Source organism: Opisthocomus hoazin, chromosome 2 (assembly GCF_030867145.1).
Source record: "Opisthocomus hoazin isolate bOpiHoa1 chromosome 2, bOpiHoa1.hap1, whole genome shotgun sequence".
NCBI lineage: Eukaryota > Metazoa > Chordata > Aves > Opisthocomiformes > Opisthocomidae > Opisthocomus > Opisthocomus hoazin.
In genome coordinates, this window is record NC_134415.1 from 30,752,570 (window position 1) to 30,779,620 (window position 27,051).

A 27,051-nucleotide genomic window follows, 5' to 3' on the forward strand; every position below is an offset into this window, starting at 1 on the left:
ACCACCCCGCACTCCGCACCCGGGCAAAAACCACCCAGAGACTTCGCCTTTCGGTGAAGGCTCCGGTGCGTCCCCCTTGGCGGGGGGCAGCTGAGGAGAGCCCAGCGCCGGCGGCGCCGCTCACCCGAGGCTGCCGGCAGGAACAGCGGCAGTAGACAAATCACTGGGCCGCTCGGCTGCTTTTCTCCGGGCGGGAGCAGACCGCCACCTCCTCCCCCCCTGCAACCTCCCTCAGGGCGGGACGCGGTTTGCCGCGGCGGGGCCGGGGGTGCCGCGCCCGCCCCGGGCCGGTTTCCGCGGTCAGGGCCCGCCGCCGTCCCGCCCCGGGGAGGGGGCAGCGGCCCCTCCGGCCACACCTGCGGGCGGACGGCCCGGCGGCACCATGACGGTGGGAGCGCGGCTGGGCGCCAAGGCCAGGGGCAGGTACTCCCGCCGCGGGCCCGGCGACGACCGGGTCTCCATCCTGCGCGGCGAGGAGGAGGAGGCGGCGGAGGAGGCGGCAGAGGCCGGGGGCAGCGCGGGGGCCCCGTGGGCGCCGGAGGAGGAGGAAGGCGGCGGCTCCAGGAAGGTGCGCTTCGCCCTGCTGCCCGGCTCCTACGAGCCCCTGCGCCCGCCGCGGGCCGCCGGCAAGCGGCCCTCCGGGAAGCGGCTGAAGAAGTACGGGAAGGTGAGGGCAGCGCGCTGCGGCCCGGGAGGGGCAGCGAGGGCGGCGGGGCCGTCGCGACGGCTCTTCGGCGAGTCCCTCGGCAGCACAACCCCCCCTCCCGCCCCGTGTGAGGCGGTTTTATCCCCGGGGCGGGGGTCTGCCCGCCGGCTCGGTCCGGGGAGCAGCCGGTCCCGCTGGGAGGGGAGGGCCCGAGCCGGGGTGAGCGGGGCGAGGACCTGCCCTGTCGGGGTGAAAGCGGCGCGGAGCCCCCGGTGTGACGGGTTCTGTGCCGCCGCGCTCCGCCTCCCCCTCGGCCTCACCGTGCTGACACCCTTCCCTAAAACTTCCCGTCCGTCGGCCTGCTTGTCCCCTCCCTTCCTGAAGCGGGCGAAATGAAGGGCAGCAGCACCCCCCAGTCACCCCCGTTTGCCAGTTCACCTGCTGGGTGTCCCCTGAGCCTCACTGGCGAGAGGGAAAGAAAAAAACGCGACACGTCCTTCCTCGTGTCACAGCCATCCTGGATCAGAATTGCCCTTTTGCTTCCCCGGCAGGGAAGTCCCCAGTCCTGCGGGCTGGTTCGGGGTGGTTTTTTTCTCCGCCGGAGGGCGGGTGCCTGGGATTACAAAACCTTTGGCTACCCAAGTACCATTGGGGAGGATTCAGTTATTTTTCTCCTGTTCACGTCGCTTAAATACAGCTCAGATATGTCTTGGAGGGAAAACCAGGCTCTGCGTTAGCAGCAGAATCCTGTCTGGTGCCTGGAACCTTCTCCTACCGGAGAGATTGCAGATTTCAGTACCAAACCCAACTTTCTACTGCATTCTTTAAAAAATGATGATTTTCTTACAAATATGCTATGTCCGAGGTGCAGGAAATGCCGGTTGGCTTGGCAAACTCACTCACTTGTGAAATGCACCGAGTCCGCAGGTGACAGCGCGGGCACAAGCTGCCGCACAGCCACTGCCGGTTCATAAAGAGATGAATATTTCATTCTTTCGTGATGGATCTGATGCTTCGGGTTTCCGACACTGAGATTCCCAAACACGTGTAGTGTGAAGCAGACTCGGGTCTGCCTGGCTGGATTTACGCAGGGCAGCCCTGTGAGCACGGTTACGTCGCAGCGGTTCACGGATTTGCCGCTGTGCTGTTGCTGGGTGTGCTGTGGGTGTCAGGGCGCTGCTTGAACCAACAGGGTGCTTGAAGCAACTGCGCAGGGCAGTGCTTGAACACTTGCACGTTCCCTTCGGTGTCAGTCAGGCAACATCCCCACGGGGAAGGTTTGCTAGTTCAGCTTTGGCAGTAAAGACCAACTGGTGAAAGCGTTAGGGAGGTCCAGGAAGGTGAGATGTGTACGGTGTGGGATGGAAGTCGCCAGTGCAACACAGGGGGACCTGGACAGATAGGGAAGGCAAGGGAAGGCAAGGGAAGGCAAGGCAAGGCCCTGCGTCAGCGTCTTCAGGCTCTCTGCCCGCGCTCGAGCGGCCTTTTCATTTTGCCATCCTAACTCCTTTCAAGTAAATTTCCACTGGAGTAAACAGAGCAAAATTCAGCTATGTAGTGGCATCGTGACAGCTGAAGGTTTTCATGTGCCGGCACCACTGTAATCCAGCTTTAATAAATCCTAGGAATATAATAGGTATTGACTGGATTGCACCGATTTAAAAGTATATCCTCTGCTTCGGTGTTTTCCATGTGACAAGAGGTGGTTTTGATCTGGTCCCAAGCAACCATAAAGTGTTACTAGCAGTTAATTCTGATATTCCTCCCAAACTGACCACATTGTATTAATTTCCCAGTCGTGATCAGCCATATGAGCAAAAACTAGGAAGAGTGAAACTAAAATTAGATTAGAGTTTTTAGTTTAAATTATCAGTAACAAGTTCTCTTTAATGCAGGTCACAGATGAGTTCTTAAATGTGTACAGACATGAAAGTGGGTCAAAACAGACTTATTTTGACAAAAATTGTTTTGACAAAAAGCAATTAAATTCCCATAAAAGTATTCTCAGTGATTTATTACCGCCTTGTTCAGCTCCAGTTTTAACTTATGTTAAAGCTTATGTGCTCTTAAGAGTTACTAACATGCTTAGAACATGTGTGTGCAGGAAACGCGTACCTCTACGAACTAGGTGTGAATTTAAACTGATTTTATTCTTGACTACAAGCCCACGTAAAAGCCAAGCTTCCTGTGGAGGCTGCATCCGTTCGGTTTAACTATACTCTCTGGGTGTGTATTTCTGTGTAAAAATAGATGGTGGAATGTCGTTCCATGCTCAACCCCTCTTTAGCTGTGGGAGAAGTTCATTTTCTGGGTCGGTGGCATTGGCCGTCGGAAGGATTTTATGTGAAGGTATTTTCTGTCACCTCACCATTTTTTCGTCCCCTTCTCCCGTCTCTCTCCGCAGAACGTCGGCAAAGCCCTGCAGAAGGGATGCCACTACTTGATGGTGGGCCTGCAGGGGCTGGCGACGGCCTACTCGGCTCCCTTTGGGGTGGCAGCTCAGGTGGCATCCTTCGTCCGCTAGCGCGGCTCCACGCGCCCCGCTGAGGAGGACGCCAGGACGTTCGTTGCTGCTTTCTTAGGACTGAATCCGAGACCCGCGTCTGAGACACCTCTTGGAGCACCGGTCCCGGCCCCGACCCCCTCAGCCAGCCCCTTCCCCTGGGCTGAGCGCTTTTCACAGAATCACGGAGTTCTCCGCAAAAATTTCCAGCGTTTCGTCAGATCAGATCAAGTCGAAGAAACGCAAGGGCGGGGAAATAATCTTCGACTGATTGAGCTGAACTTTGTTCTCAGACGTGAGCTGGTTTTCTAAAGCTCTGGGCTATGTGTGGAAGGGAGCCAAGGACGGATGGAAAAGCAAGTAGATGAGGGTGAGAGAAGTGAAGGCAAGGAGAGGATGCAGGGGCAGCTGGGGAGGTGGAGATCGGAGGAGTTGTCAGAGCAGTGGAGGAAACGGATAACGAGGGATCAGGAAAAGGTAGTCTTTGGTTTTCTGATGTCCTGGTGGTGGGGTTTTGGGTTTGTTTTTATAACCCTGAGAGGGTTAAGATTATGAGTATACTTAAAAATATACTCAGATACAAATGGACGGTGGTCTGAGACATGGTGAGCTTTGCTGCAACACTGGAAATCACGGGCCTTTAAATCTTCAGACTGATGTAAAAATCCAGAAGGAAAATAAGGTGTGTTGGTCTTCGACTGGGGCATTAAAGGTTCACTGTGATTAATATTTTTAAACTTTCCCTCTGCTGCTGTGAAACCTGCATATACTTCTCTTACTGAGAACGGAGTTTATATCTGGCATACCTGATTCTGGAACCTGGGGGTGTAGGAACACCCAGTTCCGTGGTGTTCACCGGCAAAGAAAATGGATTACCAGCTGCATCTGAAAAAAAACTACATACAGCGTTTGGTATGAGAATGTACAACCGTTTTGTATAGGAATGGGGCCAAACAACCTGCCAGCTCCATCTTCATTTCCGTAGCTGGAAGTTGTCGCTGGAGAATGTCAACATCAGATGGCTCGGCTCAGTGGTGCGGATGGAGCAGCTTCCGTGTCACACCTCCAGGGATATAAATCTTGTATTGATGACACAGGAACAAGGGAGTTGATGGGCCTTCAAAATTCTGTGCGTTTTTGATTTTTTTTTTTTCTTCTTATCACTCTTTTATGGTAGCAGTAAAGGATTTCCCTGCTGGCGCTTTCTCGGTATTATAGATGTTTCTAGTTTTGATAGTGTTTTTGTAATCAAGGAGTTGACTGACTTTCTGGATAAAAATGCTGTTCGTTTGCTTTCTTTGCCTTTTTTGAATGAAGGGGTTTGCACATCTTAGCAAACCAGACTGTATTTCTTTTAAATGTAGTAAATGAAACAAAGGTAGTGGTTTGGGGTGGTTTTTTAATGCTCTTTTCTAACTGGACTGTAAATAAAAGTTATGTGATCCATGTCTTGTGATTGCCTACGCATGTAAGCGCGCGCACAAAGGAGGCATTTCTCGGCGGTGGCCGGGGCAGCGAGGGGAAGCGGCAGTGTAAACTTCCCAGTGTTGTTCTGCCCGTGGCCTCGGCGCTCTTCTAGGAGGACGCGGCTGTAGCCCCGACTCCATGGAAACGCTCAGGAAAGGCAAGGTGTGGAGATGAGGCTGCAGAGGATCCAAGGCTGCACAAGTTGGGGTAGGAGTAGCCACGAAGGGATTCTGCTTATTGGTTTCATGCCTGTAGTTGTTTCTCTTGAGCTTCCTTGTGGGGACAGACCTGTCCCTCTGATCTGCCCCACCGGCATGCCAGAGGGTATTGATAACTGCTGTGTCTTCTGCAGTAGGAACAGGGCTGTCAAAACACACACATGCCACACCAGCTCGCGTATTTTGGGATTAACTTCAAATTTGGTTACACCACTCTATGTTTTACAGGGCTTTTACAGCAAGAATCTTTAGAGGTTTTTTTTTTTTAATGACTAAAGCAATGCAGGTGGGATTTGTGTCTCCTTTTTCTGTGTGAAATGAGTGTTGATCTGTTTGCCCCTGTGTCCTCTGAATAGCAAGGCTGCTCCCTCATTACAACACCCAGGGTCCAGCCCATTCAGTGCAGGGACTTTCCACAAAGGTAAACATGAACTTTAGCTTGTGGAACTACTCAGCACAATGGTTGCCGTTGTCTGCTGACCTATGGTCTCTGCTCATCTGGTGCAACTTCAAGGGAATAATCTGATTGCCATCCATAGAGAACCAGAATGACATGTGAATGCTGTTTCTGCGTGAGCCTGAGAAAAGAAAGGCTTGATGCATACTGGCTTCTGCTGAACAATGTTTCTAAAGTAGACCAAAAACAAAGAAGGAAATAAAGAGAAAGTAAGCAAGTAGCCTATGCTGTTGCTATAAAACAGCTGGAGATTCATGCCAGCCTGTTTTCCTTCCTCGGAATGAACTGATGGTTCTCACTACCAATTAGCGCTGCTTATCAGTACTCCTTGAGCAGTAATTCACTCGCAGCTGGTGGGGTGAACTTGTGAGGCCGAGCCTTGGCCTGAGGGTCTGCTGCTCTCTTCACCAGCTCAGCTGAGACAGCAGCGTCTACAAAATCCAGATCTCGGGGGTGAAGTTCATTTCTTGGTGGGGTGCGTGGCAGAGGGCTGTGGTCCCTGTCTGTGCCGAGTCTGGCTTAGCGAGGAGGCAGGACAGGGCAGATCCTGCAGCGCTGCTGCCCAGTGTTGTCTGGCTGACAGAAGAGATGAGGAAATACTCCCTGGCTGACTCGGCACCGGGTGGCAGGTCATCCTGCTCAGCCGACAAGAAACAGCAACGTCCATCCGAAGCAGAGCCGCTGTGCTGGAAGCCTGCAAGTGGCTCGGAGGAGAGCGAGACGTCGGTGACGGTGAGGCGGCTGGGCTCTGTGAGGTGGCCCTGACGGCGTGTCGAGCCAGGAGAGCAGTCCGGGATGGGCGCTTGGCTTCTGCATGGGCTTCATGTGCTCCTGGCGAGGCTGCACTTGGAGGAGCCACCCCAGCAGGGAGATCTTTCAACCCACGGGCCCAGGCAGGCTCTTCTATCAAAATGGGCTTGTCTGCAGCTTGTCTCCGTGTTCCTCTTAGGAATAAAACAGATACCTGACCATCTTGTTGACAAAGGTAGGATGTGGTGGATATTACGGTATAGCGGGTACACAGGTAAGATTTGATTTCGCATTTGAATTGGATGAAATGTGTTCCTCCCTTCAGGCACTTGCCGGACACCTCTACCCCTCGCTTCACCTCGCAGGGTTTTGTATTTTTTCAGTGGTGTGCTGCTGTGCTATTCTGGTTCCCTTCAGATTTCTACCTGCCCTTCACCATGTTTTGTAACAAACGGCAGGGTGAGTAAGTTCAGGAAGCTGAACACATGCAAGAGTGGCAAGAAGCAGTCAACTCATCTAAGCTTCTCTCAAGAATGAACTCCACTTACCTGACAGCCTGGCAAGTCACTGTTAAAATTAAATCCCTGGCTATTCCTAGTGCCTGCTCAATGAGTCATGGAGCAGAATAAAACTTACTTCTGCTGTTTTTGCCAGAGCATTGAATTACTGCCCTGGCTTACCGTAGGTTCTAAGGAAATGGCGGAGGACTCGCAGCTGTTGTCCTTTGTCCAGCAAGGAAGCACTCTTGCACAGCTTGCTTTTGAAGTGCTGTAACCGAGGAGAGCCGTACCACGCCACACCACGTCACTTCGGTGCTTCCAGGGCTTTGCCAGTCCCAGCCCAAGTTTCCCTTCAGGAATGAATGACCCTTCTGTCCTCTGCTTGTCTGTAAGACTGGCAAGGGGACAGGTTTTGTGTTGGGGTGCTATAATACGAGTTTTCTCTTTTTCTGTATGCCAAGTACCTTGTTAGCTAGGCACTGGCCTCTTCTGAGACAAAACCAGTCCTAAAATCTGTACCAAGCTGCTGCAGTTACCTGTACACAGTCTGCTTTGGAAATCCTTTTTCTTCAAGGAGCTGCAGAGATCCTAAAGAGCTTGTAGATTAATGGAGATAATGAAATTAAAAGAAAGAAATGGAAGCAAATTCTCCCCTGCCTTCTCCTTGTAGGAAAGAGCTATCGGACTGCTAGGCCTGTTTCAGGGTGAAGTCTAGCCTGAGCTCAGTGAGGGTGGTGCTCCTGCCTGAATCCTGTGTCACCCACAAGGAGAGAGTCGGGGCTCTGGGCTTGTTTAGCTGGAGGAGGGAAGAAGACCTAAGAGGGACCCAACAGGAACTTTTCAATACCTAAGAAGAGGTTGCCAACAAGATGGAGTCAGGCTCTTTACTGAGGTCCACAGCCAGACAGCAAGGGGCAATGGTCACGCATTGAGCAGTTTCCAGCCAGATGCAAGGGGGGAAAAAAAAAATCACTAATGTGATAATCAAGCATGAGAAGAGGTTGCCTCAGGAAGCTGGGGAGTCTCTGTTCCCGGAGGCTTTCAAGGCATGGCAGCACAAAGTGCAGAGCATCCCGGCCTGACTTAAGTGCTGACCCTGCTATGAGCAGGAAGCTGGAGGAGAGACCTCCTGGGGTCCTTCCAGACTGGGTAACCCTGTGAGGCTATGAGTGGGATCCTGCCACGGTAAGCAGAAAGTTTAAATTTGCCTACTGTATGGAGATGTAAAAGACGGATATCCTCACCCCTTGCTAAAAGCACAGATGCTAAGAGTAAAGCTTTGGTTCTGATAACAAGGAGCGACTTGAGAAGATGGCACTGCAAACTGCCTGAAAAACAGTTTGGCCGACAGCAAAGTTTTCCACTGCATTGCATGATGGCGGCTGAAAGGCAATTGTCCTTTAGTGCCATCTCCTGGGAAAAAATCAGATTACCAGCCTAGTCAGCCTGCCTTTGTTCTGTCTCATCTCCTGCAGGGATTTCCTGCCCTCCTCTGGGCTGGCCCCCTGGCTTGTCCAGACCAACCTTCAGGATGCTGGGTCCCAACAGTGCAACGTGTGGCTCTGCATACCAGTGTTTTCTACCCAGCTGAATCCTGAGCCTCCTGTTTGCAAGTGTTTCAAATGTAAAGCCATAAGAACATTGTTCTTGTTTTTTTTTTCCTTCGACATCTGAAAATGCATTACAGTGCCCTGAGGCTCTTGCTGTGCCTTGAAAACATTCATTAAGGATGCTTTGCTGGCGGAAAGTTGATGAGCCACGGCCACTTCTTGTTTCTGAACCTCATCCCCCACTGGAGAAATAACAGCTGCTTAGGAGAGGACGCGTAACTTCAAGTGCAGAGGGAGCGGAGGACGTCAGACTGGAATGACCCCCTGGGAGCTGGCCCGGACCCCAGCCCCAGCACGGTCTCTGTGCTTGCCTCCTGATGCTGGCTGTATTCCCCTGTTCCTGCTGCCCGGAAAGCAAACCTTGCGCCATCCTTTCCTGGGACGCTAAGCTAGCATCAGATTGCTTTTTCAGCTGTGCCTGAGTTAGGGTGGGACTTTCCTGTCCTTGGTGAATCCTGTCCTCTCCTCGTGATGGCTGCTAAACCACGGCTGGAGAAGTGTGTTAGTCCTTGCGCTGCTTCCCAGTAAAGCCTCTCCTTACCTGCTCTCCCAGATGACCTGCAGCCCTGCCCCGACTATTCAAATTCCTGAAGCTGCCCGACTGATGTTCTATTCACCCGGAGAATCGCATTTGTGGAAAACGGGGAGAACTAGCCTGGATTAGTTATTACTGGGCCGAACACTCACCTGGAACAACCATTTCTGCATTGTCCTGGTGGATTTAGAGAGGCTGAAGTTTCACATTTGACTGGAGGAAAAAGATGATTTTCAATTCATCTTCCTATGTGACTGGACAGTGAACGAAGTAGCCTACCAGCCAGCCCAGCTTTTACGTATTTATGATTACCCATGTAGGAAAAGCCTCACAAAAAAGATCCCTTTATCTCATTGCTCTGGCTCCATTAAAAGTCATCTATCTTTAATGACTCTATTTTTAATTCTGTCATCGCCAATTATTTGCCTAGATTGCTCCCTACACGCATCTCACTGAGCTCATTTCTCGTGCGACTCACTGAACTCTGATTTCCTTGAAGACTGTAAGAGGAAACAGCAATGCTTTCATCTTCTCCCCCCCCCATATGAAGGAATCTTTTGAATTTATTGTTTCTTGTAAGTTTGGAAGAAGGATATAATTGGGGGGGGTGTAATATAATTTTTACCATATCTTGTTGAAATCAGCATAGGATGACTGCATACTCGGTTGTGTCATCCCCTCATTCCTGCCTTTTGCTGAACTACCAGAGAGTTACTGGGAAAATAACTGGCATATCCCTGGTGTGGGCATTTAACCCTATTCCTTCACTGAGACAAGCCCAGCCTACATTTAGCTTAGTCCTAACACCCTGTCACCTAGGCCAGTGTTCTCTTGTCTTTGTTACTGGGATTTTTTTTGCAAAGTCCACCCAAAACACCCCCTTGGTGCAGTATTTTATGCCTTTCCAAACTACAGCACTGTGCACACAACTGAAGGCCTACAAGATCCCCAGTCATTTGTCTTTTTTCTAGTAGAAACAAGTAGAATTCTTCAAATCTTTCCTCATCATTCACCTTTCTTAGACCTCTGATTGAGCCATTGCTGTAAGAGAGAGTCTAAATTTGCCTCTAGAATAGTTATCTCCAACTGCCCACTGCATCTGAAGGCAGATACGTCATTACTTTTTCCACAAAAATCTGTTCCACCTGAAAATTCGTCACATGGATGCCTCTGAGCTGACACCACGCTTTTTTCAAGATACGCCAGCATCGTCCACGCCTGCGACCGAGAGAGCTGAGCCCCAGTTTGCCATGGGATTGACACTGCAAATCCTCTATCTGATCAGACACATTTTACACAAATTCCACCTGAGGCAAGGACCTGGTGTGGAGAATTTCAGCACAACTGTCCTGAAGTCTGATGAAATTACAAGCGATTGAAAACACGGCCATTTCCTTTGAAGTACAGGTTTCCCATGCCCGCTCTGGCTACGTCAAATACCGTTCTGACCCACGAGAGGCTGTGTTTGGATGGTAACAAAAGCAGCACTCACATTTTGCCTGCATGGCTCTATTCCCATTGCTTTACAGCAGGAGGAGCTGGTGGCTCCCAGGTAAGCACAGGTGTGCCTGGGATGGAAGACTAAGCAAACCTGCTGGCCAAGCTATTTGCTGGAGGCTTTTTGAGAGGCATCTAGTGCGTGGGTGAAGAGGGTTTTTCTGAAAGGCTGCAGTCTTAGACCTGAAATGTTAAGCCACAACCGTGCTCTCTGCAGCTATTTCTAATTTGAAGTTCCTTGTATCACAGCAGGAGGGGAGAGATTACGCAGATGCTGCTGGCTTCTGTTATTCCTCTTTAAGCTCCATCATGCCGTTGTCTCCAAGAAGTCAGGGCTGAATCTAACAGCTGCTTCTCGGGGCTGGTCTCAACAAAATCTCCTTAGGCCCCAGGCTGGTAGATTTAGGGAGCAAAAGTTTAAGGTCCTTCTTGGATTTAGAAATCCAATTTTTCTCTAAATTAATATGCAATTGTTAGCAAAGGTGAGTTATTTCTGAATTTGGTTAACAAGCCTTCTGTCACGGTTTAGCCCAGCTGGACGTCAGGTGCCCACCAAAGCCTCTCCATCACTCCCCTCCTCAGCTGGGCAGGGGAGAGGAAACATGATGAAAGCCTTGTGGGTCAAGGTAAAGATAGGGAGTGATCACTCGCCAATTACTGTCATGGGCAAAACAGACTCATCTTGGGGAAATTAGTTTAATTTATTATCAATCAAAATCTTAAAATACCTTCCCCCCCCCCGTCTTCCCGGGCTTGACTTCACTCCCAAATTCTCTACCTCCTCCCCTCAAGCAGCGCAAGAGGACAGTGACTAGGGGTTGCGGTCAGTTCATCACGTTGTCTCTGCCACTCCTTCCTCCTCACACTCTTCTTCTGCTCCAGTGTGGAGTCCCTCCCATGGGAGACAGTCCTCCACGAACTGCCACAGCGTGGGTCCTTCCCACGGGGTGCAGTCCTTCAGGAACAGGCTGCTCCAGCGTGGGTCCACCATGGGTGCATAGGTCCTGCCAGGGGCCTGCTTCAGCTCAGGCTCCCCATGGGGTCACAGCCTCCTTCAGGCAGCCACCTGCTCTGGCGTGGAGTCCCCTCAATGGGCTGCAGGTGGATATCTGCTCCACCACGGACTGCAGGGGGACAGCCTGCCTCACCATGGTCTTTTCCACGGACTGCAGGGGAATCTCTGCTCTGGCACCTGGAGTACCTCCTCCTGCTTCACTGGCCTTGGTGTCTGCAGAGTTGTGTCTCTCACATGGTCTCACTCCTCTAACCCGCTGCAGTTTTTCTCCCCTTCTCAAATATGTTGTCCCAGAGGAGCTACCACCATCGCTGATGGGCTTGGCCTTGGCCAGCGGTGGGTCTATCCTGGAGCCGGCTGGGACTGGCTCTGTCGGACATGGGGGAAGCTTCTGGCAGCTTCTCACAGAAGCCACCCCCATAGCCTCCTGGCTACCAAAACCTTGCGACGCAAACCCAGTACACCTTCAAACTGAAAGAATCTGGTTTCATACACCATTGTGCTGCCCCTAACGTATAACTAGGGAGAAGCGGTAGCAATTCACAACACCATTATGCTCCATAGGACCACACTTCTCCAAATTCTCATGCTAGTAAAGTTATCTGTACACTCCAGAGCTATTTTCTCTGGCACCCATAAGCAGGGAGCAAGCACTAAATCACCCAAAATATTTTCCTTTTATTCCAAATCCTGTCATTTTTATGACTTGTAGGCTAAAGTTCAAAGGGCAAAAGCTTTCTGCATTTTGTGATTTGCACAGTGGAGAATACTACCAGTCCTCAAGAAATCACAGGAGATGGTTACTCATTTTTGCCTTAAGCTTGTGAAAATAAGCATCAATGTTTGTCAGGAATGCCCATGATTTTTAAAAAACCTTGTGGCCAGGATATTTTTTTTTTCATTTATTGCATTTGATGCATTGCTTTTATTCTTTGATTCTAAAACCAGTTTGTGTTTTTGTGTTTTTACTCCTCAGTACTTACATTAATTTGTTTTGATTCATGCTTGTAAGCACCGCTTATCACACAGTGCTCGCTAATTAGACAGTCATTGCAGTTTTGCTGAACGCTTGCTAATACATCAGATGCCTGGTTCCCCTTATAGTGCTTTTCTGCTCCTGTGGGTGCAGTTGCAGATTAAAGATCTCTGTGTGAATTCAATTAAATTACAAAATATTGACTCCATGCTAAATTAGAAGATTAACAATTATCAAAGAGCGCGCAGGTGCTCTCAGTCTGCTCAGCGGGGCTGGCTCTCCTCTCGTGTCTGTGGTAGAGTCATAAAAATAATCACAAGTAATTACTTTTGACTCAGTGGGCTGATGATTTGAAGAGGGGGGGGAGAATGCCAGGGCTTCGAACCAGACCCAGAAGTTCAGCGCGCGTGGCTTACCTGGCCCAGCAGGGAAGGATGCCAGGGGTATGGAGGACGGGGTGTCTCACTGTGGGCGAGCGGTCCAGCCCGCCTCTGCTGCTGCGGGACGGCGTCTGTTGGATTCGAGCTTGCTGCCAGGCAGCTGCCACAGCTGTGAGGAGCGGTGGAGCAAGGAAGCCCGCGTGTGAGCCCATCGGCCCTGCCGGAGATACCCCTCGAGTCTTCCCTGCGACGGTCCCATCTCAAGAGCACCAGTTCCGCCCCATTTCAGACTGGCCGTTGAGGGTTATGTCCTGAGTTTGGCTGGGACAGGGTTAATTTCCTGTTAACCAGGAGGGGACATAGCCTGACCCGAACTGGCCAAACAAATGGGTATTCGATACCATGAGCAACGCTCGGCACCGCTCCGTGTCCTCCCAGGTGTCCTGGGGGTCTTACAGGGACCTGTGATCTTGAGGCCAGACAGCATAACCAAGCAGGATGGAAAGCAAGCAACCTTCAGAAGATCCCCGTGCCACAGATGCAAGACAAGTAACTTTTCTCATAAAACTCCCCATTTTCTCAGCAAAGTAGCGTAAGAGGGGGTTTCAAATGATGTGGAAGGTGAGTAGGTGGCAGATTGTGTCTGCATGTGCCTTGCACGCAGTCCAACAGCAGCACAAGACTCTGCTGATCAACAGTTAATCTCCAGAACAAACTGGGCTTGTTCCAGGGGCAAATTCGAAATAAACAGTAAGTCCTGCTTATCCTTATGTTGTGGCCTGCTTGTAGCAAGGGAAAGGCTTCAAAGCCCATGAATGGCATTAGAGTATGATTTAAACAGCAAAGTGGGGAACCAGAGGGCAAAGCGATTGCCCTCCCTCCTGCCCTTTCCCAAAGCTGATGTTATGAGAGACCTTCACTCCAAAATCAGTCAGCAGAATGGGAGCAATCACACAAGATGGCCAGGAGACCACTCAAGTAATACCGAGCACCCTGATGAGAAATTGAGCTGTTCCTCCCTTCTGCACCACGGCTGGTCAGGTAGACTGTCATTGTCCCAGCACCGCTGCCTGCCCAGCATACCCCGCCTGAAAGAAGCAGGCAAAGACAGGTGCAACAAAATCAGGTTTACTTCCCTTCTCAGCTACAGCAACTACCATGCCCCTGTGCTCAGGCAGAAGATCTCTGTCTCTCTGGCACTATTTGCTTCATGCTTTCATGCCCGCAATCATATCGTGGACCTTTTGGTTGAGGGCTCCTCCATGGACTCCCTTCTTGCCCGTGAGGAAGATCAGGGCTCTGGGGGTCTTGCCAATACAGATGGATCTGCTGTTGCTGCCTTTGCTTCTGACATCCATCATGTTGTCTTTATCCACCAGCAGGTTGTTGCGAATCACACTGCCCTTTTTGCCAGCTATGGTCATTCCCATTAGGAGGAACGTTTTCCAATCCTGGCCCACGATCAAGCCCACTTCTTGAGGCGAGATGGCGGCAAGGAGCCCTCCTGGCTTGGCCGCCCACACGCACCTGTTCTCAGCGAGGCCCGCGACAGCCACGTTGTCAGAGTTCCTGTCCGCCAGGATGCTGCTGACGCGCTGCTTCCAGTGATCCATCGTGGCCGCGTTGCCTGAGCCCCTCGGAAACGCCCAGCGCTGAGCGTCCCTGCCGCCCGCCTGCTGGGGCTTCGGTCTCGGCACACCGGGCCTACAAATTCCAGTTTGTAAATCCAGCCTTCGCGTCCCTGCGAGCCTGAACGGGGCAGCTGGGGAAAATCGACAGCCAAGGCTCTCGCTTTGCCCATGAGAAGAGACCTCTGACAGCTTCAGCCCGTTCTGTGATGCCTCGCAGCCCAGTGTCCCCCACAGCAACGTTCCTGCCACCCTGCCAACGAGCGGGAAGCTCTCGCTGGGGTCTCCCGCGCTTGGCACCGGGCAGCGGGCGCGGGCAGATGCCCCAAGGCGGCCGGGCGGCACGGGACCCCCCACCCCAGCCCAGCCGCCGCCATTTGCCGCCCCCCACGCCAGCTCTTCGCCTCCAGCCACCCGTTCCCCCCTTCTCCTCCGAGAATTCCACCCACTCGTGTGCTTCTCCGCAGCTCACGCTTTCCCTGCAACGTCGCTTTCAGTAAACGCCCGGGCGCTGAAGGAAACGCACCTGCTGCCCGCATTTTGTCGCGCCAGACGCTGGCAGCCTGCGCTCAACCTTTTGCTGTCCGCGCTGGGACCGCGCTCTGCCCTCCACCAAAGGCCTCGGCCCCGCTGAGCACCCGGCCTGGGGCAGCGGGACCCGCCGGGCGCCGGAGCCGCAGGGGGGCGGCCGCCGGCCCTCGGCCCGCCCCCGCCGCGGCCCCTTCAGGCGCAGCCGCAGCCGCCGGCGGGGCGCGGTCGCCATGAGCGGGGCCCGGGCCGTGGCCGGCACGGCGCGGCCGGGCTGGCTGTGGGGGGCGGCGGCGGCGCTGGCGCTGTGCGCCGCGCTGGGGGCCTGGCGGTGGGCCGGCGGGCGGCGGCGGGCGGCGGGGGGGCGCCGGCGGCCGCAGCGGGTGGGGACGGTGCTGAGCCTCTTCGTGTACCCGGTGAAGTCGTGCCGGGGGGTGGCGGTGCGGCGGGCGCAGGTGACGCCGATGGGGCTGCGGAGCGGGGAGCTGCGGGACAGGTACGGCGGGGGCGGGCGGGAGCGGGGCGAGGCGCCGGGCCGCGGCGCCGCGCTCCCCGTTAAGATGTCTGCCTCGGGAGAGGCCCCGGCTGTGCCGGTGCCGGGGGCCAGCCGGGGCCCGGCGCCGGGCTCTGAGGGTGTCGGTGCCGCCGGGCCGCAGGTTCTGGCTGGTGACCAAGGAGGACGGGCACATGGTGACGGCGCGCCAGGAGCCGCGGCTGGTCGTCATCTCCGTCGGCTGCGAAGACGGGCACCTCACCTTGGACGCCCCAGAAATGGAGACGCTGAGCCTGCCCATAAAGCTCCCCAGGAAGAATCCCGTGCGGAACTGCAGGTACGAAAGGGGGGCTTCTTCCACGCCCTTCTGCCTAAACCCCGTCTCCTTCGCGCTTTGCTTCGCAGGACGACGTGGCCGTTGCGTTCCCTGGTGCAGGAGTTGGAGGGCGCGATGCTCTGCCCTGTGTTACGCAGCAGGCTGGGGCTGGTTGTCGTTGTGAAAGATCTGGTTCTGATCTGCTAAACTCTGGTGAAAACAAATGTCAGGAAAAGATGACGCAGTATTCAGACACCATGCGTTGCGCATCTGCCAGATGAACTGTGATCTTCGGTCCTCATAGAACGTGTTTACTCATTTGTGTTCACTTCGAGTGGTTTTAATTTTTGCTTGGGTGAGCGGTTGCGTCTCAGAGCATCAGTCATGCCTGTTGGTATTTCTTGGTCACCACTAGTATATGTGTCAGCATTTTTGGATGCACACTGGCCGTTCAGAATCAGTGAGATGTTGGGGCTGAGATTCCCTCGCCCCTGTCTGTAGGCGTGTAACTGAGGTGCCTACATTAATAACTTGGTTGCCTGAGGCTTGCTCAGTGGTTGCTGGGGAAAGGTGGGCATCCCCAGAAGGCAAGTAATTCCTTGTAGGCAGCTATCTCAGAGGGCTTCCAGGTCAGTGGATTACGAAGGTAGGCATTTAGCCACGTGCCTGGAGTTACCTCGGATGAATGCAGGCCTAGTTGTTTTAGCCATATATTGAAATCTATGCTGGAAAATTGCCAATGAGGAGCAGAAAACCTTTTCCCTATTAAAATATCTAATATGTGAGACTGTTTACCAACTGGAAATGGTGTTAGCCCATACAAAGATACTGATAAATGTTTTTCCTTTGGATAGCGGAGAAGGTTAACGTAATATCTGCTGTAATTAAAACTAAAAGAGTGCTGGGAAGGAACTGCATTCACTCCTTCTGGCACAAATCTGTTGCTGAGGAAACCCTCAATCAGCATAGCTCAGTATCTCTGTTTATACAAGGCAGGTGCAAGTTACAAATTATAGCATTTCTCATGGAGAAATGGGACCGTCTTTTAAAAATCTGTAACGTGTAGATGTTAGCCAATGACACATACACTATGAAAGTATGCATTTTTCAATATGCTTCTTTCTAAAATTTGTTCTGCCATTAGAAAAATACCTAAATAGACTCAGTAATGAAAAATTATCTTGGATTTTCCAGTTTTAGGTCCCAGTGATTTGGATTTCTCTTGGTGTTTCCTTCCTTTGCCTTAATAAACTGTTGCAGTCTCTGGCTTTCAAACTGCTAGAATTTGGGAATGCAAGTAAGCCAATGTTAGATGTATGTAAATGGACTTTAAAAATTACCAGGTTGCCTGGTGTAGGTGGTGTCATAGGATGTGCAGTTAGCAATACCCATAGTTAAACATTGCCTCATACTTTTTGGGAGGAATCCTGAGGTCTTGTATGACTCTGCTGTGCCTAAAGAATTTGCTGTTTGTCAGCTGAAGGCTGATTCTTTCTGATCCATCCAGCCGTTTGCAAGTATGAGGTTTGGGAATAGTACTGTAGTCAGGCCAATGAAGATCTGGCATTTGCTCTTAGATTCTTCCCTTCCTGCTGGTGAGTGGGAGTAGCTGTCTCGCCGCGTGGTACGCTCTGCCGGCAAGGCCTTCTGCACAGACTTGCATTTCTTCTGCCGCTGGGCGAGCCTGACGCCTTCAGACTGGTGCTGGCTGGTGCCCCGTAGTTCGGAGCTAAGGTGAATCCATGGTGTGGCTGGCTGCAGAAGGCTGTGCAGACATTAGTTTTTAAGTCCAGTTGCAGATTTTACATGGATATTTAAAAATCCTGTGTTTGGGGGAGTGAAATGTAGGACTGAAGCCATTGTGTAGGCACAGTTTCTATTTGTGCAAATGTTAGAGGGTTTCTGTAGCCCTCTGGTTAAGCAGCCTCACATTCTCCCTTTGTACACTTTGTCAGTATGTGTTGCAATATTTACATTGCATGATCTGTTCCCATGGATCCCCATGCCAGGGAGTGCTTGGGTTAGATCTGCTTTATGAGTGGAAAATTGTAGTGTTGGAAGCTCTGAGACCCTCACCTCTGTTGTCCTGCCAGCCAGAAGGCACTCGGGGACTGAGAGAATGGAGGGAACAGAAAAGCAGTTGCGTGCTGTATGGGTCAATGGCGTTTAATCCCGACCTGTGTCACAGAGCTGATACAGGGATCCCAGCAAACAGAGCTGGGATGTTGCTGACAGCACCTTAATCATTCTTCTCTCCACCAGATGGGTGAAGGATGGCTCCTAGGAGCTGGGCTCAGGCCAGATGAACTGCCTGGGCACCTCTGCGCTTTAAGCTGTCCAGGATATGATTGCAGAGGTAGAGGAAACAGCAGTGTGTTTGCATCAGAATTGCTACTTTGAAGAGAGTAGTAAAACTGTTCGTGACTGGTGTTGAAGTTTATTGAAAGGTTGAGTTGAGGTTTACTTTTTCTTGCCAGGAAAGTGTCCCTTGCGTAAACGTGTTTGTATTCTGCTGCCAGTGGCTTTTTATGCCCCGTGGACTTTGCTTCCGTTATAAATCTTTAACATGTCGTAGCATATAGAATAGCTCTGTAGCCTGAGAGTTTCGCTGAGCTCTGGCTATGTTTTTACAGCACTAAAATCTGAAGGAAAGCTTTCTCAACAATCAGACATTTACAGTTAACAACATTTGTAAATGTCAATTACAGTAACTAACCACATCCTTTCAAATTGTCCTTCATTTTCTGAAATTAATTACCTTTCAGTTGATTTTGGGACAGAAATTTTTTGATGTTGCAGTCACATGCAAATGCAAGAGTAGACCCTTTTTTGTTTGTTTATTTTTGCTTGAAAGTACGAAAAACAGGTAGGTTTGTTACTGTCATTGATGTGATAGTTAGCTCTGGGCACCTAAAGGCTATTTCATGGCTCATTCTTTCACCAGCTGGTATGGTCCCTCCATGGCCATGTCACTTAACTTCCAAAACAAGGCAACCACGAGGAGATTGTGTGCTAGGAATGATCCTTGCACCACATTCAGAAACTAACTTCCACCTTGTCGTAGTTCAGGTGGTTTGTTTACTGTATCTTGCTGCTACTTTAAAACAAGTTGTTTGCCTTTGAATAATGAGCATGCTTGAGGCTTTGGCTCTCCAGCTAACTTGTTTTTGTGTCTTGTGCCTCTTCAGGGTGTTTGGACTGGATATCCAAGGCAGGGACTGCGGAGATGAAGCGGCTCGGTGGATCACCACTTTCCTGAAGTCAGAGCCGTGTCGACTGGTGCACTTTGAGTCCTCCATGGTGCCAAGAAAGTCAAAGGACATAATAAACCTTTTCCGAACCACAGATGAGGTAAATGAATGTTCTTTTTCACATAAGTACTTTCTTTTAACCATTTCCCACCCATCCACCGAAATCCGCCCATTCCGTCATTGGTGATTGAGCGCAGCTTAGCGGGGTGTGTAGTCAAGTACTTAAAACACATGAATAATCTGCTTTTCTATGATGACATAACTTGCTTAAATTTTACTTTAAATCTCTTCTAAGCTATTGACCATTCACAGCTAAAGAGTCTGATACTGATATTTGAAGAGGAACTGTTACATTGCAGAATAGCATTCCTTTTGTGCCTCAGTGAAGAGAAAAACATTACATTTTTAAAGATGTTTTGATGGTGTAATCTGTGTTGCATAGAAAATCTCTATTCCCTATCCCTTGTTAGGACTGGGAGTGTACTAATAAGAGTTGTGTTACCTTGGATTTTGTTTAAAGGAAAGGTGCTCATCCCAGGTGTCTATAGTTGTGGTCCTAGGAATTAAAATATAAAGAAGGTTACTGAGGTTTCATCTCTTTCTGTAGGAACAGGCTTGAAGTTGTGATATCGGAGAAAGTTAATGCAGGTAGGGAAAGGAGATGCTGTGCTCAGACGTCCTTGTACCATTGGAGCCACTGATACATTATTTTTGTCTGAACAGCTCTCTCATGTGGAGATGGTTTGAACTGTGCCTGATGAGTAAAAGCTTTGTAAGCAAATGTAGGTTGTTAGTACCTTGCCTTACTGATGTGATGTTATTGTTTATAGGGCCACCAGTGTTTTGCTTGTTGTTGCACAAAGAGAAGCAGGTATATTCAGTTATGGACTTTTATAGATAGGCATTTATTATGTAAGGGCACCGAGACCAATACAGAAAACTAGGTTTCAGGAAAAGAGGTGACACTGAGGAATTCTAGCATGAAAAGAGGGCGGAATTGTTTGTATAGTTATTTCAGCACCCATTTTCTTGTGGTTATAAAGGTGTGTACAAGGCGGGGGAAAGGATAATCTAAGAGAAAGACAGAAGTAGGGCTATACACTAAAATTCTTGCCAAAATTTCTCTTTTCTTTTTTTTCTTTCTTTTCCCCTATGGAATTAGCATACATAGGAGTTTTCTTTTAATACTGTTCATTGGCCTTGTTTGCTAAAATGGCAGCCCTCCCACTTCCAAGCAAACTTAGACTGACGAATGGACGGTTGCAATTTAGTGAGACTCCCTCTGGTGTTGTGATAAGATAGATTCATTATATAGAAAAATCCGGTTAGTTGATTATAGTCAACCAGGTAAGTTCAGAAGGTCGATAAATTTCTTAAGTACCATTCCTAACGTAGTATATCAGTAAAACATGTCCAGTTTAGTTCCGTCTGTAACACCCAGAATAAATGTCTGGGACACGCATACAGTGTTATTTTGTAAGAAGTTGTGGTAGCTTATATAATTTTGGTTTATTTCTATAAATAGAAGTTTAATTTTACAATTTGAGTGAATGAAACTTGCTGCGGTTACTGAAATAGTAAAGGGCATGTTATTTTACTTGTTAACCTACTTCCAGGAAAATTAAAACCTGAATGCAGCCACCTAACAGTCAGCCTAGTATGTGGCCACTGGTTCCAGCGTATCTGTCCTTTCACCATTCGGTAACTTTCCTCCCTTGCTCTTACAGCAGCCTTAGGATTTGTTTGTGTTTGTTTCTGTAGGTTGCCTATCCTGACTGTAGCCCGGTCTTGGTCCTCTCAGAAGCTTCACTGGAAGATTTAAATAGCAGGCTTGAGAAGAAAGTTAAGATGGAGAACTTCAGGCCAAATATTTTTGTGGCAGATTGCGGTGCTTTTGAGGAGGTAAAATAACTGTCTTAAATGTAATTTTGAAGGCTTGGTTATGTTTCTTTGTAACTCAGTTTCCTTCTGTGATGGTGCCTGAAAGGATGAGGAAAGCTGCTATTCTGTGGGTATTTTACAACTGGATTCCAGAGAGATACAGCTTCTGCTCACATCAGTGCATGTGAAACATTGAGGAGGAGGCAGGTCTGTGAATGCTTATTTAACTTAGCAAGGGATAAAATACGTGTATTTAAACGACAGGCTTCCTACTGAAAGCTCATCTTGTAAGTGTAAAGTAGGGAAAGCTATGCATGCTGTAATTGATCAATTAATGATACAAATGAACAGTTTTTAAATTGACAATGTGATGTCACAAGAGTAAAACTGATCCTTGCAATACTGCAGTCTGTCACTGCATCTCTGACAATGTTCTGGTAGTTCAAAAAAACACTGTCTAGCAAGGTATCTGGTGATGAAGTGAACTGGTTATGGTAGCTCTGACGTGTGTTTATGTCATGTTGCCGTTTTTCCAAAGAATTTGCTCTGGATAGATGTAGACGAGAAGCGAAAACTTACTTGCACTAAAAATTGCCTTACTGCAAAAAAATGGTGGTTTACCAGAGGTCACAGATCAGATTATCACATGTACGGTAAGAATGAGCTCGCTTTAGCTTCAGACAAGTGCGCACTGCAGAGTGGGGTTTGTTACTTGTGCATCTTTCTTTCCAGATGTAATGACTAGTGGATTCTGAATTGCATGAATGCAGTAACCGTAGGGTTTTCGTTATAGTACAGCTGTCCTTATTTTGAAGGTACAAGAAAAGGTGATCGTCTGGAATAGTGCTGCTTCTTCTAGGAATGACTGTGCTGCTCCTGGAAGAATGGTTACATGGTTAAATGGATGTGTCTAATCTGTGCATAATGTTTCCATTCCCTCAGGACACCTGGGAGGACATTCTTATTGGCGATGTGGAGATGAAAGGGACAGTGTGTTGTGCCAGGTAAGCATTTGAGACCGTTATTTTATGTAGATGTATAGAGATTTATGATGAGCTGTTACTGATTTGGCACTGTTTGTCATTGCAGGTGTATTTTAACAACTGTTGACCCAGACACTGGGGTCCTGGACAGGAAGGAGCCCCTGGACACATTGAAAAGGTTGTAAAAATACCAGTGCTTCCTAGGCTGCGGGAGTGGGTTTAGGCTAGATCCCAACAGATGTTAGACTGGTGTTTTAAAAATGGTTTGAAGTATGTGTGGGACGTAATAACACTGTGTAAAGGTCTATGTATATTGGCTTCCATTCTACTTTCTGCAATTGTATATAGTAAGAAAATTCAGGAAGTTCTCTCTTCTTTCCTGCAAACTTTACCTTCCCTGTCTCTTTCATGTCTGCTAGGGTGAATGCCTGGGTTAACAGATACTTAAGGTATTTAAAGGTCTAACTTTGCAACTTTGGCATTTCTTTTTATAAAATCTTTTGTGTGTGTGTTCTACACAGACATGTGAATAGAATCAGGCTTTTTTTCCTCCACTTGAACTGCTTGTTTCTCTGAATTATAATAGTTTTTAGTCTAGTATGGTGACCAAAGCGGGGCATCACTATTCGTGTGTTCTCTGTTATCACTGATATTTTGATGTTTGGAATTTGTTGATGATGATTCTAAAAAAGTGCTCTCTCTCTGCAGTTACCGCTTATGTGATCCATCTGAGCGACACATATACAAATCCAGCCCTCTCTTTGGAAGATACTTTGCTGTTGACAAAACTGGAACGATTCAAGTTGGAGACCCTGTGTACAGGATGGTCCAGTAATGAGAGAGACTTTGATCAGAAAATGCCTGTTCACTATGATATGCAAATTATTTTCCAACTAATACAGTCACCAGCATAACTTCTTCTTATTCCTTGCAATATTTTTTGTGCTATGTTCCTTTGTAAGGTGCAGAGGGGGGTCTTTGAGGCTGCCAAGTGCCAGTCATTTCTGATCATGTCATTTACTATCATGGCTGTAGCCACGTCTTTAGATTTTTTGTAGGCTGTGATAGAAGAAGCTGTAATCCAAGACAGACTTCACAGCACTACTGTGAGTATCACACCTCCTAAAATTTTAAGTCAAGCTCGCTATCGGAATCCAACATTAAGTACAAGGGCTTTGCACTGTATATTATTTCAGTTCAGTGCCTATAAAGAACCACAAAAACAGTCATGCCAAGCGTAAATATGCTGGTCACAGAGCTGCCTTTACCAGTGAACATGGAGTGCAGATGGCAAGGCTTTGTCTGAGATTCCACCTTGCTTTGGTCCTAATCATCTTACCCCATGTGTCTGGAGGTACGTTTTTGCGATGTTTCTTCACCTGCAGTCATTTTCTGAAGGTTGCTACTGTCTTTTGAGATTGGAGCAGTATCAGAAGGAGGAGGATTGTGAGCTGTCTAAATGCTACTTTAGACTAGAGGTGGGAACACTGGCTAATGATGTGTAAGACTGTGGGTTTGTTTAGTTTATGATCTGTGCTTGACAGAGTTTGAACCATCAGTTTTTTTCTTCTGTGAAGCATATTATGACACCGAGTCTGTGCAGCAGTGGTGCATTTGAAGTGATGTATTTGCTACCATATCAGTAGAACTTTGAATGTGACTAAAAGGGCTAGGTGTTTGCTGGATGGGAGGCTTTGTGCACATTGGAGTGGAAGAAAAGCTGTTGGGAGTGAGCTTACTCTGAGCCTGCCCCATTCAAGTTGATGTCCAGGCCAATATTGTAGGGCTCTGTGTTCATGTGTAGTTCCTCTCTGGCTCAGTGAATCTCTTACTATAGAAAGTTAGGCTGCTAAGCAGATGCTTGGAAAGCTGTGGTTTTAGACTGAGTATGTTAACATCCTTACTGGTTACGCATTTAGATCTCTGGTTGCTCCCCACCCCTGACCTTATTCTAACTAGTGTCAGCCATTTGTAGGAAGCTGATAATTATATTTTCTGCTATATTTTATACTGCATAAAACAGATAGGGGAGGAAACTAGTTGGATTATGGCAGTAGTATCTTTTCTTTAAATGTTGTATGATTATTAAAAAAAAAAAAGTAGACTCCAAGACAAAAGCCAGCCAGCCATCTGTCAAATGCTTATCTGCCTGTTGCTTTGTTATGGATTACTAGATCTAGAAAGAGTGTTAAACTAGCCAAAAAAGAGGAATCTCATGAAGTATTAAGAAGGACAAATATGACCCAATTTGGTGTTTAAATTCTTTATTTTCTGTTGTGAATATGAAACTGAAATTTTGCTGCATGTTCACAACTCAGACCTGTAAAATGAAGTCGTGTGCCTTTGAGCAAATTCAGACAGATGTACGTGGCAAGCCTGAAGCAGGCATATGGGGAAGGTAGTTTATTATTTGTGAACTCTGAGTTGCTTCGAATATCCTTGCGTTAGCAGAGTGCTCTATAAGTATTAAGTTTTCCTGTGACAGACAAGTGCCCAGTTCAGACTGCACGTTTCGTATTTGTGCAGTCACACTTCATGCAGCAACTAGTGGGAGGAAGTGAGAGAAAAGTATCTTTTGAAAGGGAGAATAATCCTGATTATTCTTTTAAAAGGCATATGTTGAAGAGCCTTAATATTAGAAGCTGAAACCTTGTGGAATTCCTAATAGTATCATTAAGTGCAGACAGCCTGCTAGGCTGCCAAAGCAATTAGTTAAGTGTGTGTCTCTTCATTAAGTCAAAGAAGCGGAAGGAAATAGAGATGAATTTTAGCCTCTAGACAAATGTATTTTTTCACTGTCGTTTTAGCACCACATTAGGATTTATGTAATACAAATTGTGTGGTATAGATGATGTTGCTTCTCATTAGGCTATCATCGATTGGGCTAATTTGGAAATGGGGCTGTGTTTCCAATGAGAAACTGCATCTGCATTCATATTAAGAAAATACCATAGATCTAAAACCCTGATTTATCCCTGCAAAAGGCCCTTAGAAGAATTTGGCTCTAATTCTAAAACAGGTATGCGTCTGAGTACAACACATTTCACAAATGATGCTTAAATCAATTATGTGATGAAAGAGGGCCGTTCTGGGAAGTGGAGGGAGTGACTTACAAATGTTACAATGTAATTTTCTTCATACAAATGTTGAACTGCTGTAACTGTAGGAATTGTATTTGATTTTGCTAAAGCCATTCAGGAAATTGACTAAACACATGTAAATTATAACATTTTAAAGTACACAATTTTAAAAAGTTTTAATTGTTTCTCTAACTGTAGAGGAAGAAAACAAAAGTATAAACTTCTGTGGAATCCAAACTCTTGTAAGGTGAATTTGTGAATCTTCTTTTTTCTTTGTTTTCTGTTTTGGCATTTATCATCTGCTGCTGTTTCCAGGACCTCATACGTAATAATTTTTTTTAATCTTACCGCTAAGTTTACGAAGATACACAGTGAAGCAGAGGAAGCCATATGCGTAAGAGAGCAGAACCATCTAATGCAAGTGGTCTTCAGATCAAGTTTTACAACTCTTATGATCTAGATGATGAAAAATGTGTTTACAGAGCATCTTTTTTCCTGCATATGAAAACAGGAAAAAATGGATTTGAAAGTAGGAAAGTGTAGGACACTCAAGGAAACACAGAGTCATGTTTCCTACTTCAGGTCTCTAAGTATAAAGCCAAAACTTGTTTTACAACACTTACTGCAGCAACGTAATTCTTGCAGAAGACCGTGTGAGAGAAGGACAGTCCTTGCAGGCATAAATTTCCTGGTTGCTTAAAATTTGAGGTGGGTACATCTCCTCCAGCAAAGATTCACCACCACCACCCACCCGCACCCCCCAAGAGAAAGATCCCTGTTTCTGCATCCTGGAGAGAAAAAAAGCCTTCCAAAGGCATGTAAACACTATGTAAGCACTTCTCCATAAGAAAAGAGATTCCTGGCCCTTGACACTGGAAATGGCCACGGTTTCAAAAAGGGCTGCCACAGGGTGTTAATTTCTGGTCTATTGTAGCATGTTAAATTGCCTTATTTTCATTTTGAGATCCATAAGAAATGCCCTGTACTGGGCAGCTGCAGGGCTGAGGACTACACCTGCAAAGTCTTTGTTTCTTTCAGGCAGAAGGTTCTTAAAAAATAATGCGGGCATCAAAACCACTTGCGTATCAGTCTTTTCTTCAGCTGGGAGAGGCAGCATTCATGCCTCATAAAGGTTCCTGTTTTCACATATTCTACATAGCCATTGTGTTAATGTCAACAGTATCTGCTTAGAATATCACTGTTACTAGTAATTATTTTTCATCTTACCCACAGGCACTGGTGAAGTCTTTAAGGGTTTCGGACACTGGGCCTCTTCTGAAAGAAATCTGCTTACTCAGCGTGACAATATGGAGATTCTGGAGCTAGAACCTTTACTTGTATTGACTTTCCTGGTGTGGGACAAGGGTTTTCACCTATAGATGTACTCCTGATTTTTTTTACTTTTATTTGTTGGTGTTCCTTTTCAAGTATCTTGAAACAGTGCCATGCCTGCCTGCTGGCCAGGCTGCTTTCTGGGCAGCGTATGGAGAATATGCCCACTGCGGAGAGGGGAGTGCGGGATGCTGCTGTGTGACTGCACTGTGTTGCATGGGAGCATGCGGTACTGGTCAGTGCTGGTGAAGCAGGGGTTAATACCTCTTGGCTCCTCAGCTGGTAAATGACACTTTGGGATTGTTACAACCAGGACCTGGGCAGTCAAGCCTAGTGATAAAGCTTGGACTGAACTTGTGGTGATGGGTCATACCATCTGCCACAGCTGAGACTGGCATGAAACCATGAAGTAAAGAGCTGAGGAGGTGCCCATCTACAGCAAGGGAAAGGATGGTTGGAAGGGGAAAGGAGGTGAGCAAGGCTCAGCTGTGTAGAGGGTGTGTGTCTGGGCTGGAGCTGCAGGAGGTGAGTCTGTGAATCAAAGCAGGGGTTGCGTGTTCTCAAGCTATTCCTGTGCAGACAGATTGAGAATAAGCCTTGGTTGTAGGGTAGCGTCAACTTCCAATATTCGTCACAGCTACTTGTAGCCTGGCCTGAGGAATGCCACACTCCCCAGTGGGCAACAGGTCATCACGTTGAGTTCAGGAGATGAAAACGCAAGTCACTGTAGCCTGAGCTAAACAGCAGATGGAGACTGTCTTCTACCCGTGCAGACCACAGAGAGAGAGAGAAGGCTGTGGTATGTCATTGTGAAGAGTTTGGCTGGGAGCCTCTCTTGTTTTTCTGACCCCATGTAAGTCTAAAGCATCTCCCCTTTGCTCTTGGACCCTCATGCACTCGGCACCTAGCTGACAGAAATTTGGCTTTCCTCCAGGATCAGCATTGCAGAGCAGAATTGTATATTCTCTAGTGCACAGAATTGCTCTGACAGCTTATCACTGCTTG

At 48.3% G+C, this 27,051-nt stretch overlaps 3 protein-coding genes across 6 annotated transcripts; 2 read left to right on the plus strand and 1 right to left on the minus strand.

Moving 5' to 3' along the window:
• Positions 1–315: 315 nt before the first annotated feature.
• On the plus strand, positions 316–3,170 carry C2H1orf115 (chromosome 2 C1orf115 homolog). Its single transcript, XM_075413039.1, has 2 exons — positions 316–667; positions 3,051–3,170. The coding sequence occupies exons 1-2, from the start codon at positions 383–385 to the stop codon at positions 3,168–3,170; spliced, it is 405 nt and encodes a 134-aa protein (XP_075269154.1). The 5' UTR covers positions 316–382.
• Positions 3,171–4,587: 1,417 nt separating this feature from the next.
• Positions 4,588–14,866, minus strand: PFN3 (profilin 3). 4 transcript variants are annotated; one of them, XR_012763091.1, is made up of 3 exons: positions 14,709–14,866; positions 12,591–14,258; positions 4,588–6,235 (listed from the first exon to the last, which is right to left on the minus strand). XR_012763091.1 is itself a non-coding variant. In XM_075413038.1 (2 exons), the coding sequence occupies exons 1-2, from the start codon at positions 14,719–14,721 to the stop codon at positions 13,763–13,765; spliced, it is 567 nt and encodes a 188-aa protein (XP_075269153.1). In that variant the 5' UTR covers positions 14,722–14,866; the 3' UTR covers positions 10,920–13,762. The 4 variants fall into 4 exon arrangements, 1 of the variants encoding a protein (XP_075269153.1); XR_012763089.1 differs by having other exon boundaries at positions 12,591–14,316; XR_012763090.1 differs by having other exon boundaries at positions 12,591–14,435.
• A 77-nt stretch (positions 14,867–14,943) lies between these two features.
• Positions 14,944–24,951, plus strand: LOC104327897 (mitochondrial amidoxime reducing component 2). The gene is made up of 7 exons (XM_075413040.1): positions 14,944–15,206; positions 15,367–15,540; positions 18,708–18,870; positions 20,532–20,672; positions 21,594–21,655; positions 21,741–21,812; positions 22,343–24,951. Exons 1-7 carry the CDS (start codon positions 14,944–14,946, stop codon positions 22,467–22,469), a joined length of 1,002 nt encoding a protein of 333 aa, XP_075269155.1. The 3' UTR covers positions 22,470–24,951.
• The last annotated feature ends 2,100 nt before the right edge of the window (positions 24,952–27,051 follow it).